At 38.6% G+C, this 16,364-nt stretch overlaps 1 protein-coding gene across 8 annotated transcripts in view; it reads right to left on the minus strand.

Moving 5' to 3' along the window:
• Window positions 1-16,364, minus strand: part of CDC42BPA (CDC42 binding protein kinase alpha) — a 198,600-nt gene that overhangs the window by 87,597 nt on the left and 94,639 nt on the right. For all 8 annotated transcript variants that reach the window (XM_069852694.1, XM_069852695.1, XM_069852697.1 and 5 more), the window contains exons 7-11: window positions 7,922-8,015; window positions 6,949-7,149; window positions 6,123-6,371; window positions 1,443-1,522; window positions 272-438 (exon numbers count right to left, since the gene is read on the minus strand). In XM_069852694.1, the coding sequence (XP_069708795.1) occupies window positions 272-438; window positions 1,443-1,522; window positions 6,123-6,371; window positions 6,949-7,149; window positions 7,922-8,015 (791 nt within the window). The remainder of the gene's footprint in view (window positions 1-271; window positions 439-1,442; window positions 1,523-6,122; window positions 6,372-6,948; window positions 7,150-7,921; window positions 8,016-16,364) is intronic.

Genomic DNA, 16,364 nt, shown 5'->3' on the forward strand with positions numbered 1-16,364 from the left:
ACAATGTAAGTTCTTAGATGTTTTAAGAACTAAATCTTTATGCCATAGTAACCACAACGTGGTGCAAACAAAGTTAGCATGCTAAAAGAAGCTACAAGTGTAACAAAAGTTTAATTTATCAATGGAAATAATGAAGAGAAATCTTTTTTTGCTGGAAAGCATTCCAGGAGTTATATTTTTTTTCCACAGTATAAACCATACCTTACAAATCTGCAAGCTAATCTAAGACAAAAAAGTGGTTGAATGATTTTTTTCTTTTTAATAATTATACCTTGTAGTTTTCTACTAAGTTCAAGCTTTTCCTGTTCTAGACGTCTTATTCTCCTCTCATAAGCTTCTGTTGCTAAACTGTCCTCCAAAGTTCTTTGAATGCTGGCATCAAGATCCATGGAGGGTGGTCCAGCTGTCAGTCTCAGACAGCTACGGTCTGAAAGTACACTGGGGGCAAAAATTGAACAGTATTTACAACTAGCTGTGTTTAAAATACTTTTTAAAATTTGTATTTTTTAAAAATTATATCAATCAACAAATAGTTGCATAAATTAATTAATATGTAATTTATTACATAGTCAAATAATACATTGTTAGTATGTCGTCATTAAAAATTGAATTCATTTTTATGTAGTGTGACTGATCTCTTCAGTGTAGTTTTGTTACAGAAAAGCCTGACAGTGAAAAACAACAATCTAGATAGTTAGTAAAAGTAACGGTTTATTTTAATATCATTAACAAGTTTCCCAAATACTTCAACAATAATAATCACAACAAATGTTGTCAAATTATTACATGACAACTAGGTCAGGTGCATGTAAGAAATGCTGTGACCCTGATTCAGTGGATGCTCATGTTCACATACTTAGGGAAATAAGCCTTATGAAGTTTACAGGATGTGTCACGTAACCACCACTAAGCATATGCATTTGCAGAAACTTTGGCCTGTTTTTTCAATGGTGTAAACATTCTTTACTTTCAGATATAATCAAGGAGCATAAACAGACTTCCTGTTTAATTTAGCAGTAGAGATGAACATGACAAATGCAACATTAATAACGAGTATCAATAAAAGTAATTTCTAAAAAACAATTCCATTCAGACATACGAAAGTGTTAAAGGACTTAAAAATAAAACCTTTTTTAAAGTCTAACAAGCTAAGTTCTCTCTGGGTCCACACATCTGCTCTTAACTTGTCTTATGCAGTTAACTTCATACATCGACTGAAATCACTTTTCTCAAGAAAACTGTTCTGAAGACAGGTTCTGACCTTTAAATTGAAATAAATTCTACCTGCAGAGAGCTCATTCTTTTGGATAGACACTGTTTTAGATTATGGCCTTGTAACTTCCTCAATAAACCACACTCTTTAGCATCTGTTTGCAGCTGGCTTCAGAGACAGAAACTTATTATGTAAGTATTTACAGACAATTTTGGAACACTTAACTTACCAGCTACTTGTATATGTGAAACCCACAAATGGCAAATGATGGCCAGAAAATGCAGTGTGTGATGGTGGAGGCATTGTTTCCTAGAAAAATAATAGGACGCTTCAGTAAGTAATACCCTACTAGACCTAAAAAGGAAAAGATTTGAGTTTAACCACATATAGAATCATAGAATCACCAGGTTGGAAAAGACCCATCGGATCATCGAGTCCAACCATTCCTATCAAACACTAAACCATGACCCTCAGTACCTCATCCACCTGTCCTTTAAATACCTCCAAGGAAGGTGACTCAACCACCTCCCTGGGCAGCCTCTGCCAGTGCCCAATGACCCTTTCCGTGAAAAATTGTTTCCTAATGTCCAGCCTAAACCTCCCCTGGCGGAGCTTGAGGCCATTCCCTCTTGTCCTGTCCCCTGTCACTTGGGAGAAGAGGCCAGCACCATCCTCGCCACAACTTTCTTTCAGGTAGTTATAGAGAGCAATGAGGTCTCCCCTCAGCCTCCTCTTCTCCAGGCTAAACAACCCCAGCTCTCTCAGCCGCTCCTCATAAGGCCTCTTCTCCAGCCCCTTCGCCAGCTTCATTGCTCTTCTCTGGACTCTCTCCAGAGCCTCAACATCCTTCTTGTGGTGAGGGGCCCAGAACTGAACACAGTATTCAAGGAGAGGTCTCACCAGTGCCGAGTACAGAGGGAGAAGAACCTCCCTGGACCTGCTGGTCACGCCGTTTCTGATACAAGCCAAGATGCCATTGGCCTTCTTGGCCACCTGGGCACACTGCTGGCTCATGTTCAGTCGGCTGTCAACCAACACACCCAGGTCCTTCTCCTCCAGGCAGCTTTCCAGCCAGACTTCTCCTAGTCTGTAGCTCTGCATAGGGTTGTTGTGCCCCAAGTGCAGGACCCGGCACTTGACCTTGTTAAACCTCTTGCCATTGGTCTCAGCCCAGTGGTCCAGCCTATTCAGACCCCTTTGCAGAGCCTCCCTACCCTCCATCAGATCCACGCTTCCACCCAGCTTAGTATCATCTGCAAACTTGCTAAGGGTGCACTCAATGCCTTCATCCAGGTCACTGATAAAGACATTGAGCAGGGCTGGACCCAGTTGTTACTGGGGAACCCCACTTGTTACTGGCCTCCAGCTGGATTTAATGCCATTTACCACCACCCTCTGGGCCCGGCCATCCAACCAGTTTTCCACCCAATATCATATTAACCATATTCACAGTCATGCTTATATACAGCCTAAATATGAAACTACATCACCTGAAGCCCTTTATATTTAATAAAGCCACTTATTAATATAATTTACTAATATAATAAGATGTTTATTATAATAAAATAAATATTATTTATTACTATAAACAATAATAGCATGCAATACACAAAGATACAGCATGCTGACATAAAAATGCTTTTCTAATTAAATAGGCTATCATTAGAGGAACACAGAGTATAACACATATTAAAAGCAAATTTAGTCCTTTTTTTCTTCCAAGAGGCTCTAAGCACAAAGAGTATCACCTTTTATTCCCTCTTGTAACCCTCTCTGCTATTTAGTAAGCAGGGCTTCCTGCCTGTAGTTTTAGGATACCACTTCTGAGCAGCCTATCTGTACTTGGAGAGAGCAAGAGTCAGATGTTTCTAGAAAGAAGTAATACAACAGGGCTTTCTTATCCCAGTAGTGCTTTAACCATTTCTTTCTTCATTGCTCCTTTTTCCTGCCATACAAAGAACTTATAAACCAAGATAAATCTTTAACCTTCTCCTCAGGCTGAAATAACACTATTGCTATATTATTTGAGTCATGTTAACTTCTAATATTCTTAAATATACTGTTAAAAGTTCTGTTAAACCCCAAGATGTAAGGTTTATGTTTCTGTAGTAGAGATTGCCTTAAAGATCATCAAAAGAAACTCCCTAAGAAAAAGATTATAGCAGTGAAAGTGCTAAAAGGTTCTAAATTTTCAGAAAAGGCAGCATTATGATTTTTTTAAACAAAAACAAACAAGAAAGGAACCAGTAGAATATTTTTACATGTAAAGCCCAGCAGAGAACAAGTCTGTAAAGGAAATCCAAAATTACCTGTTCAGTGGTGGCATCAGCTACATTACATCACAAACTAGTCTGTTTGACAGACGAAAGTCTTCACATCAAAAAGAGTTCCCAGAATAAAAAGCAATACCAATGACATGGCTAGATTGTAAGTACATCAAATCTACATTTTTGGACATTTTGGAAACTAAGGCTGAATTACAAAGCCTTAACTTTCCACAAGTCGATAATAAAAATATCATCTATTACACACTATGGTTAGGAAAAGAAAAATTCTTTACTTCTCTTCTCTATTTTGTTTTCACAGTTCACAGCTTCAAATTTCAAAACTACCTTTAAAATAACTTTAGAAAAAAACAAATGCAGAACCATGTGATTTTAACAGCCTGCAGGACAGTTTTCAGTTACCACATAGATAGCAATGTTAGTTCTAAAACATTGTAGCTAAATGCAAGATTCTGTAATTTTTTTTTTCTTTGCTGATTCTTTGGCAGAGATCAAAATACTTACTTCCTACTACTTGTTGAAATCAACTGTATTACCATATGGACAAAATTATAATTGAATCTACGTCTATCATGCCTACCAGTAAGTCTACTAAACCTAACCCATAATTAGGCTAAAAAACCTGTGAAACTTAGACTGCCTAACAACACTGGTTTGCCCTTTGTGTTTACGTGTACTTTTAACATACTCTTTAAATATCATTATTACATATATAATTTTTCCATGGGTTCACAGTCTCAATCCCAGTTCAGCAGAACAATAACAATCACTGCCTTTTATCTTGAGGACTGAGCATTCCTCATTTGCTGCATGCCATTCAAACCTTACAATGAATTTAAAAGGAAAAAAAAGTCTCATGGTCTTATCTCTAATCGTAATGCAAGTATGTGAACTTTCCTCACAAGATGTGTATGAAACATGGATGCAAAACCACCTCCAAGTTACATATAAGAATTTAAGGCAAAGAAATATTAAATACTATGTTCACTAGTTGAAGTAAAAATGTAAAAGAACCTGTTAAGCAGTGCATCAGGCTAGGTTTTTTTCAGAGATGCTAGGTGCAAGAAGGAACGTTAAGAATATAAGCTTAAATTAAACAAAAGAAAAATTACTTTCACATGTTTCAAATGAGTAAACTAAAAGTGAAGCTCCAGAAACTAGCATTTATCTTGAACAGTTCAACAGCACTACTTTTCATCCCCAAAATCTAAAGCAAGTTAAGAAATGCACTCTGTTTCCACATCAGAGTCCAGTAACTTATCACAGGAGCATTCTTTCTTCACCTGTAGCTCCTTACATCTTTACTACAGGAAAACATTCACACTGCACAGGCACCTTTTGAGCATCTCAGTTGGGAGATTAAGCTCTAACAAGGAAGACTGGCCAACATGAGAATGTGTGAATAACCCCCAAGAGGTATTTCAGTTTCACAAAGCCTTGCTACACACAGCATCCATTCCTGCCACTCAACTCTGACAGCAGTTCCTGGACAAAATAATATGCAAACATATATGAAGACTTTATAAAAATGTTCTAAGATAAAAATACTTTAGTTATGAAGGGACACGGACAATTTCTGATGCAAGTGCGGAAAAACAGGAAAAAATGAAAACAATGCAAGTTGTCCTATGCAGCCAGACTGACTTGCATTTAACTATATGAAATGACTCTGAGGCCTAATATTCCACATCACATATGTCTACCACTGGATTTCATGTAGCTGAATTGTTTTCAATGTTTTACCATACAGTTGGAGGAAATAGGATGCAAATAAAGATCATCCTGACCACATAATTAATTCATATTGCCTATCGCTTATCTTCAGGTCCTGGAAGCTCAGTGGGACTTAGATGCACAGGCAGTTCAGAAAACAAAAGCAAAAAACAGTTAGAATGCTTCGCCTTATATGTAAATAACAGGTTTCTGCATCTTTCAACAAACACCAAAAAAAAGTGTTTCCAAGGAGACAACATGAGGCATTCCTCTGATGCTAAGACCTTTATCATCAGTCAAAGTTCCTGTTCAAAAGCACAGAAACACCATGGCTGTTAAAAATTAATAGCTGCAGAGCTTTTTAAGCAAAGGCAAAACCATTTCTTTCTCACTAAGATTGTTCCTAAAGAAATGGCTATATTATCTCTCCTAAATTTCCCAAAACTCAACTCAAGTCATAAAGCAAGCTGGAAAAAATTTAACGGGAATGAATTGAATGGAATTTGACAGATATTTGACTAGAGCACTACAATAAAATGCATTATGCAAATTTAGTACAAGTCTCAGCAATGCACTACTAGAAATATTGTGTCTCATAGACTACCTACATGCAAATATATTAATCTTTATCAGACCTGGACACTAAGAACTTGTTACTGCAAATAACAGATATATGTGTTAAACATGCTTAACATTTCAATGAATTCACAGAATTGAACAGGAGTTATCCTTACACATACATGTTTGGAGGAACAGCCTCTGAACTATGAATGCATTCTCCTCACAGTTCTTCAAAGCAGCACTTTCTTTTTTTGTGCAAAATACTGAACACACTGAAATAAACTGCCATTTACAGTTATTTTGTTGTAAAGTACACTACAAAACCAGATTTGTCAAAATTCTATACTTACAGAATTTTTTAAGCAATCATCATCCACATCGAAGTTTGATGTATCAGTGGGGCTGCTGACTTCTGGGATGTAAGGTGCCTCACAGTTTCTAATGTTGTTCCAATCAATCCCAGCAAAGAACGGATGGTTCTTGAAGTCTTCTATCCCATTTTGTCCAAGGCGATGCTCTCTGCTACAAATGAGCCTTCGGATGAGGTCCTTTGCACTTTCAGAGACATCTGTCACTTGAGCAGGAAACTGAAACCTCTCCTTAAAGATTAAAATAAGAGAAAATAGTCTTTTACCAAGAAAAAATTAGAAAAACATCACTCTTCTGACTAAAATCATTCGTAGAAAAAGAAGTGTGTAAATACTCTGTTTTTTAAATATATACAGTAAGGTTTCTAGGAAAAAGTCTTCCCCAAAGGACAGAAAGTATTGATATATTTTTGTACCCAGTTTTTCTTCTTTATTTAAATTTCTCCTACACTGGATTGATTCTACAGCTGCCTCTATGTGGAAGAACATTTAAGAGTCTTTTGCATAAGTGAACCAATGGATCCACCAAAAGAAAGTAATGCAAAAGGAGTGAGGGAATGTAGCCAAGACATAGTCCAGAGTGAACTAGCAGCTATGTTTCCAAATCCAGTTTTTAGTTTTGAACTGCTTTAGTTTTGAACCGCTAACGCAAAGCCATCTGCAATCTACAACGATAAACTCACTATATCAAAACATATTTTTTGCTCTACATTTACAAACATAAACACAGTTAATATACAACCCCTCCTTGTTTCTAAGTTACCCTAATACTTATTAGCTTAGAGAGACAGACAGAAAGTGCACTAACTTTGTGGTTCATGATTTTCCCATATGTCTCCACCAAGGACTCAGCATAAAAAGGTGTTTCTCCATAAAGCATTTCATACATGCAAACGCCTAGGGACCACCAGTCACACTCAGGCCCATACTTCCCTTTCCCATCTTCCATGGCCTGCAAGATTTCTGGAGAGATGTAGTCTGGTGTTCCAACTGCCACTGAAGATTGGACCTGTAGAAGTTACATTTCCAGGACTAAAATCAACTTCCATCATTTACAGACACTGCTGTTTGTGGAACTTATGGATGTATATACAAATATATTCTACTGTTCTGGTGGTAACAATAAAAACTAAACACAGTAAAAAGGCTTCTGAATTCATAAAGAAGTATGTCAGCATCCACAGCACTACATAAATACACATCCAAGTAACATACTTCTGCTCAGCTCTTGCATGTATTCAATAACAGAGAAAGAACCAACCTGTCAATTCGTAGGCTTAGAGTTGTTAAGTAATTATAGTTTATGTAATCACATGTCTTAACTCAAATACTTTGTAACACCCTGAGACATGACTAACGCACTGGAATTACATTCTAGTTGCACCTAATATACACTGTGCAAGTTCAAATATACTCTAAAATATGATGGTATGCAAATTGTATCTCATCCTGCTTATACTAAAGCATGCATTTTCAATAAAGATTATAGCTCAGATCTCAAAACTGAGATATTCGTAGTGCATCAACAACTACCTACTCAGTACTGATACTGCAGCTTTTCTTCATATATTCATGAGTTGAGTGTTACGCATCTAAGAAGCCTTTAATACACAGTAAATCCAAGCAAAGCGCAGTCATATTTTGAACTGATGTTAGTTACATACCAATACCATTACAATCCCATTTTGATTGACAAAAGGCACCTTTTCTCTTTACACTTTAGCAGCTACTAAAGGACTAAAGAAAAAGTGGTCAGAAATACATCATTCTTTCTAATTTACCGTTCCGTCTTCCATCAATTTCAGACAGGAACCAAAATCTGCTAATCTAATATGTCCGTTCATATCCATCAAAATGTTGTCCGGTTTAATATCCCTGCAAATAAAACATGTTTCAGAATTAGTACAAAAATATTTTGCGAATATATTGCATAACATGCAGTCCAAGCATTAACGCTGCAATACCCTTACCATTCAAAACCAACAACAGACCAGTAGGTGGGACAAAATCACTCATCATATGAAGAAATTTTTACCAGGGACTTTTCATGACAGAGGCTGGGGATCAAATCACATAACGTTCATTAGTTCTAGTAAGAATTACATGGCCAATTCCTCTCATCTCTCACAGGTAGACAGGAGAATCTTACTTGCTCTGAGCTTTTGTGCAAAAACCATTTAAAACATTTAAACAGTTTTAGTGAAGAACTCTCAAATGAAAGATGCATGCTTACACTGGAGCTGTAAAACAATCTCTAGGTTTTACTGCAAAACAAAGATCAATGAAATTCTAGAAATATTAACACATTTTTAAATTCAGTGTCTGAAAAACATGAATGTTTTTCTCTCCTGTACCTCTCAGCTCAGTGTGTACGTCTGTCATACTCACTCTGAAATGACTGCCAAAGCCACTGTACATACTGCTGCAGCTCTACTTGGCCAAAATCTGTAGCTGTCTCAGTCAGGTCATGATGCACATGGAAAAATCTTTCTAAGCAGGCAACATAATAAATACCCCTTATTTTGCAAATTTAACTTTTTTTTTTAATCTCATTTTTTACAGCTACCAAAATATACTTAAACACAAGTGAAGTGTATGCCCTCAGTATGCAGCTGACACATAAAAAAAATGAGACTGTGCCTGTTCGTTTTACAAATGATCTTTCAGCGACCATCACCTTCAAAACAGTTTCCTTCTGAGTTGACACACAGCTGCACATGGATGCTGCCAACATTAAGCTGATCATTTGCTGAAAGGCTGTTGCGGATCTCTGTAGCTTTTGCTTTCACATCTCCAACAGTAAGAGTGCTCCTCTGAGCACTGACTTGGGTTATTGGCTAAAACCTGCTTCACAGACAAAGTATTGTGGGCTGGCATGCTCTCTTGACGTTAACTCGCTCTTCACTCTTGCACACTGACATTTTCTGACCAAGAGTAATGTGACCAAGGGCAATTTCTGACCAAGGGTAAGAAAATGTCTATATTTGAACACATGCCCACTGATACTGAGTGAAGCAACTGTGCTGAGCCTTGTCTCAGTGTGGCAGGTTAGAACATGCTCTGTAATTGTCTTTGTCTCTCCCTTCCCTCTGCTGGTACCTGAGATATAGGGTTAGTTTCAGTTCTCTTGTGTTGGACCTTGTATGCTCTCTAAGTTACAGAGGGGTATTTATTGTTCAACTTGCATACTAGGTTCAAGTGTTGAAATTCCTTTCCATTAAAGTACAGTTATTAGAAACATCCATTAATCTACCTTTTTTTAAGTAGATGACATTTCACATTTTTGTTCTAACCTTATCTTACATTCAAAAGGTAAATTATGACTGTATGAATAAAGCACTATGAATACTTTCTCAATGAACAGACAGCTATAAGACTTAAGATCAAATCCCTTAAAACAAACAAAACCCAAGTAAAGCCCTGACTTTGCTTCATTCCCCTAACACCTTATGAATGAATATAAATTGCTTTGCAGACAAATTTCAAAATATTCACAAGCTAGGATATTCACATTGAACACCAGAGAAAGATTTTGTTGTTTGTTGAGTTTTTTTAATAAAAAGAGAGTTACAAATTATGTTTACTGAGACTTCATGACAGCAAAAAAATTAGAACTACATCTAGAGCATTACAGAAGCAACGGCATGAAGGTGTTGCACTGTTATTCACTCAGTGACAATATGGTAACAGTATGTTGTGCTGAAGAAAAGTATTTTCTGAATTTGTGTCACCCAAAGACAAGTAGGCAGCGGCCCATGCTTAACCAAATTTTAGCTACCTTGCAAACACGCAGAAACATTTACAAAGTAAAGCAAACACTACTTAACAAACCATACTTTTGCACCTTGCAACTAAGCATAAAGACAATTCTTTACAAAGTACATAATAAAAATTAACTGAGTCCATTCCCTAAATAGAATTCTTCCACTTGATTTTTGCTGACAAAGAATGCACCAGAGAATTGCAACCTCCAGACGGATATTTTATTTATTTTACATTCACCCACAAAACCATTCCTTAGATGTGTTCCTAAATAAAACCAAACACATGCTATTAAGACCTAAGGAATTTTAACTTCAGTTTGAAACAATTTGTAAAATCATGCACCTAAAAATCAAGTTCCTCTTAGAGGCTGGACCTAGTTCAAGAACAACAAAAACATTAGTCACCCCCAAGGCTCCATTTATCCATGTTCTATCTTTTAATATGTTCCCAAGAGAAGAAATAATAACATTAATAATAATCATCATCATCATTCTCCTCCACCCCATTTCCCACAATCGATCTCACTAAACAGTTGAAAACAGGAGAAATCTCACTCTGTCGTCAACACTGTGCAAACAACACTAAAAGCACATAGAGGAACAAGTATTTCTTGCAAAGTGAAGTTTGTAAGGCTCAGTGACAACTTTGCAAGAGCAGTTTTTATAGTTATGGAAAAAAAGAGACCAACTTCATGAAAAAAATCTTTTTCAGCTCTTGTAACAGAAGGTATGGGTTATGAACAACTGCAAATGAACTACATTAAGAAAAGACAGTTTGAAAGACAAGAATTGCTGGGAACTACAGGGCCAAGCAGGCAATAAGGAAAGGGAAAGTTAAAAAAAATTATGAGACCCAGAGGGAAATAACGAAGGGGAGTGTAACTGAAGAGTTCAAAGGTGGTGGTTATTGGGAAAAATAATATATCATAAAACCTGCATCTCTACTGAGCCCACAGTTGTTAAGATTCCACTACAATTGAGAGTTTTGTTCCAGGTTTTTGTTTTTAATGATACTTGTTGACTCTCTTTTAGTAGTTTCAACACTGATTCTTCTGTTCTAGACAGAACATGGTCTCTCAAAAGAGTCTTCAGGGTCTTGGGATGGCTACTAAGGGAATCTGGGGTCCAGGTGACTTTTCCCTCCTTCGTTCCAGTTCGGTAACATTGTGCCCATTTTTAAAAAGGGCAGAAAGGATGACCCTGGGAACTACTGACCTATCAGGCTCACCTCTGAGATAAACACCCACCTCACTACAACCTCCTTTCAGGTAGTTGTAGACAGTGATAACGTCTTGCCTCAGGGTTTTGCAGGCACTTCCACCAGCTCCTTTAATACCCTTGGGTGGATCCTCTTTGGCTCCATAGACTTCTGAGTGTTTTGGCATGTTTACTAAGATTACTTAACTCACCTCTCTTTATAAGTTTTATTTTCTTGTCAAGATATCCTTGTCTCTAAATTGGAGAGCCACGGTTTTGATGTATGGACCACTTGGTAGATAAGGAATTGGCTGGATAGTCACGCTCAGAGAGTTGTAGCCAACAGCTCAGTGTCCAAGTGGAGACCAGTGACAAGTGGCATTCCTTAGGGGTTGGTATTGGGACCAGTGTTGTATAACATCTTTGTCGGAGGCATGGACAATAGGATTGAGGGAATCCTAAGCAAGTTTGTCAATGACACCAAGCTGTGTGGCACAGTCGATATGGTGGAGGGGTGGGATGCCATTCAGAGGGATCTAGAAAAGGCTTGGAATGTGGGCCTGTGTGAAACTCATGAAGTTCAACAAGGCCAGGTGCAAGGTCCTGCACATGGGTCTGGGCAATCCCAAGCACTGATACAGAACTGAGAGCAGCCCTGAAGAAAAGGATTTGGGGGTGCTGGTGGATGAGAAGCTCAACATGAGCTGGGAATGTACACTTGCAGCCCAGAAAGGCAACTGTGCCCCGGGCTGTATCAAAAGAAGGTTGAGGGAGGTGATTCTGCCCCTCTACTCCACTCTCGTGAGACCTCACCTGGAGTCCTGCATTCAGTTGTGGAGTCTTCAGCACGGGAAGGATATGTATCTGTTACAGTGAGTCCAGAGGAGGGCCACAAAGATGATCAGAGGACTGGAGCACCTCCCTTATGAGGACAGGCTGAATGAGCTGGGCTTGTTCAGCCTAGAGAAGAGAAGGTTCCAGGGAGTCCTTATAGAAGCCTTCCAGTACTTAATGGGGGCCCTACAGGAAAGACTAGAGGTGCTCTGTATCTGGGAGTGCAGGAATATGATGAGGGTGAACAGTTTTAAGCCAGAAGAGGGAAGATTTAGATTAGATTTTACGAAGAAAGCTTTTCCTGTGAGGGTGGTGAGGCAGTGGCACAGGCTTCCCAGAGAAGTGATGCACACCCTATTCCTGGAGGTGTTGAAGGCCAAGTTGGATAGGGCTTTGAGCAGCCTGGTCTGGTGGGAGGTGTCCCTGTCCATGGCAGAGGCGCTGGAATTGAATGGGCTTTAAGTTCCCTTATAGCCATTCTATGACATGATTCTTAAGCATAACCAAACCCTAAGCATTTTATATCCTAATTGTGTTAATATAAACAATATCTGAAATGGGACTACAGCAGACATCTGGATTATTGCCATTCATTTCGATTTCTGTTAATGAGCCAGACTAACATTCCATTTGTTCAGTAAGACTCAAGAAAAAGTAGTCTGTCTGAGACATGCTAAATCCATAGAACATTCCAGCTGTAAAATAAACTAAAAATATTTTTTAATATGTGTGAACGTATTTTTTTCCTGGATTCATTTTTGATACTAAATGAAACTTCAGGAACTGTGAGGTCTTGCCTACTGAAATCTGGACCAGACAACCTCCTTACGTTCCTTCCCACTTCAATTACCTGATCATCCTTTGGTTTCAAAACATACCTGTGTCCCTGAGGTTCAACTGTGTCATTCCTAAATCACTGAATACATGTTACTCAGTTATTTGCAAGACCACATGGATTCCCTCAAGTCTACAGCACAAAAGGCAGCAGATTCCAAGTGAATCTTAGGTTAATTTTGTTTCATGGCCAGCTTTGTGGGGGCAGGTGACCAGAGAAACACAGAGGAAGATACATCAAAACCAGAGTGATATTTAATGCAAGAACTGTAACACAATGTTCAAGTCTTATCAATGACCTGGATGAAGGCATCAAGTGCACCCTTAGCAAGTTTGTAGACGACACTAAGCTGGGTGGAAGTGTTGATCTGCTGGAGGGTAGGGAGGCTCTGCAAAGGGATCTGAACAGGCTGGACCGCTGGGCTGAGACCAATGGCATGAGATTTAACAAGGCCAAATGCCGGGTCCTGCACTTGGGGCACAACCCTGTGCAGTGCTACAGATTAGGAGAAGTCTGGCTGGAAAGCTGCCTGGAAAAGAGGGACCGGGGGGTGATGGTTGACAGCCAACTGAACATGAGCCAGCAGTGTGCCCAGGTGGCCAAGAAGGTCAATGGCATCTTGGCTTGTATCAGAAACGGCGTGACCAGCAGGTCCAGGGAGGTTCTTCTCCCTCTGTACTCGGCACTGGTGAGACCACTCCTCGAATACTGTGTTCAGTTCTGGGCCCCTCACCACAAGAAGGATGTCGAGGCTCTGGAGCGAGTCCAGAGAAGAGCAACAAAGCTGGTGAAAGGGCTGGAGAGCAGGTCTTACGAGGAGCGTCTGAGAGAGCTGGGGTTGTTTAGCCTGGAGAAGAGGAGGCTGAGGGGAGACCTCATTGCTCTCTATAACTACCTGAAAGGAGGTTGTAGAGAGAAGGGTGCTGGCCTCTTCTCCCAAGTGACAGGGGACAGGACAAGAGGGAATGGCCTCAAGCTCCGCCAGGGGAGGTTTAGGCTGGACATTAGGAAAAAATTCTTCACAGAAAGGGTCATTGGGCACTGGAACAGGCTGCCCAGGGAGGTGGTTGAGTCACCTTCCCTGGAGGTGTTTAAGGCACGGGTGGACGAGGTGCTAAGGGGAATGGTTTAGTGTTTGATAGGAATAGTTGGACTCGATGATCCAGTGGGTCTCTTCCAACCTGGTTATTCTATGATTCTATGTCAGACACTACCAAAGATTATGCAAATGGACCAACTCACAGGCCCAAATATTTAAGTTACACAATAAAAACGCTTCTGGCATTAAAGGGTTTGTGACCAGCAGGGATCCTCTTCTTGGTAACTGCACAGTTATGACACAGAATGTGCTCACTTTGCTTATTAATTTGTAATGTAGTTATTCGCCTTTCCAAAACAAGAAAGGATCAGAAAGAAATGAAGAAAAAGTAGAGTCCTTCCCTGTAAGTAATATCAACAAAAGGTAACCAGATGGTGCAAGGGGACACCTCTCAACATGTCCAATACGTCCTGGATGGAACAAACATTTCAGATTTTAACAGACTGTCCTCACATATACAAAGCCAAGCTCTTAAAAAAGCAGCAGAACAGAATTCACAATAAAGGGGCTTACATGGTTCTACAACTACAGTGTCAGCTGAGCCTGAAGAAAGCAATGGACTTGTGTGAAATCAAAGGAGTGATTTGATAGCTGACCTACCAGTTTATCTCAGCCCACTGGATAGGAAGGGATAATTTGGAGGATAAATTTTTATTTCTAATGTTAACATTAGAATAGCAACAACATAAATTCATTTTCATAAAAAGGTCACACATTCAAAGACCTGCTGTCAATGAATAGTAAAGAACAAAGTGAGTAGCTTACATTATTTCTCCTTGAAATTTTCACATGAACAGTATTTTTTTAATGCTATCAATACAAATTAAAATACCAGCAGTTAAGAAAAAAAAAATAGTTTCAAGTGTAACTGCCGGCACAGAGAAAATGATCCAGACAACTTGTTATTAACTGAAGACTTCATGGCACATTGTTTTCTCATTCTACATGCAAGAGCATTCCCTAAAAGTAGAAATAAAAAGTTAAAAGCATGGTTATAATTACCACTCTTATAACAAGAAATGTTACCCTTTGCCAAGTTACCTACTCTAAAAAAATATAACCAAGATCTTATGCCAGAATGCCTGCACTTTTTATCCAAAATTCCTTCAGAACACAAGATTATCCTTAGTCAGGGACAGAAGTCCGGCAAACTGCTTCTTCCTGTTGTTTCAGGCAGAGTTTTTTTCCACATACTTCCTCACACAGAAATGATACATCCATGATTATAAAGGAAGACATTTGGTTTTGGCAGGGCTCCAATGAAAGGAGAAAATTTGATGACTATGAATTTGGGGGTTTTTAATGTATTCTCAATGACATACTGAGAGCCTCCTTAAGATATAAGGAGTGAAACAGCTGGTGAACTTTGTTTAAGAATGCTAGTCTATTGATGCTTTTTTTTTTTTCAATCAATCCTATGGGCATTGATGTCCCGAAGCTTATTTCCATTTTCCATTACAAAATGGGTTATAGCAAAGTCAAAGGTTGCCATTTTCTTCCATCTAAAGCTTACCTGAATTCTAGTAAGAAAAACCAGAAATAGGCTCCATCTGGCAGAAAGAAGGACGTGCAATGAGCCGAATTAGATTTGGACAGTCAGTAGTTATTCTTTAGTAATCCCAATAAGAAAGGCTGCACAAGATACCAGCATGAGAAAACTGGAATATGTTGCACCTCATTATCTGTACCTCTTATCGAGTCTCTTATGATGTCTTCTCCTAAACAGACACTCCCTCCACTTCTGAGTTGAATCCAAAAAGTGTGTATTTCAATTCAATTCAAAACTATTTAAATAACTTTGATTACAATCTTATTATTTACATAGCACCCAAACAGTTGCATTGTGTTTGTATAGCAAACAAAACTTGCCTAACAGAAAGGTGACAAACTAAAGCTTGCAACTGAAAAAGATGTAGCAGCCTTGCACACATAGCCATGAAGTCAACAGGAGGAGCCAAAGACTAAACACTCAGGATCGAAACCTTAATAAGCAAAGCAACTACGTGGAAAAAATAAATGCTGTAAAAAAACAATCTTATTTTAAAATTACAATAAGGAGGTGCAACTTTTTTTTTTCTTAAACAGCATTTTAACAGAGTAAAACTCCCTTGGTTTCCCATTATGTCTTGATAATAAACCACTATGCATGTGCTGTTCCAGGGACATCAAGTAACACACCTCTACTAGAAGAATCTCACTACTCAGTAGCAGGAGATTCATCTAAATCTCATTAAAACCAGTGGACAGACTCCCATAAATTACTAGGAAACTTCAAACAAACCAAGACAATAAAGCTTCTAGATCTCTGATATAGTTTTTTTTTTTATTGATCCATGTATGCAAATTTATATTTATCGGCTACACATCCTAAATGAGTTTTATTCCTCGTAATACTACAAAACTAAATGAAGGGAAATACAGAAATCAAGGTTTCATTTAATAGATACAGTACATGTGCTACACCACAGACAAAATCAGGTACTGAATCCAAACTT

This window comes from Phaenicophaeus curvirostris, chromosome 2, assembly GCF_032191515.1.
Source record: "Phaenicophaeus curvirostris isolate KB17595 chromosome 2, BPBGC_Pcur_1.0, whole genome shotgun sequence".
Classification (NCBI taxonomy): Eukaryota; Metazoa; Chordata; class Aves; order Cuculiformes; family Cuculidae; genus Phaenicophaeus; species Phaenicophaeus curvirostris.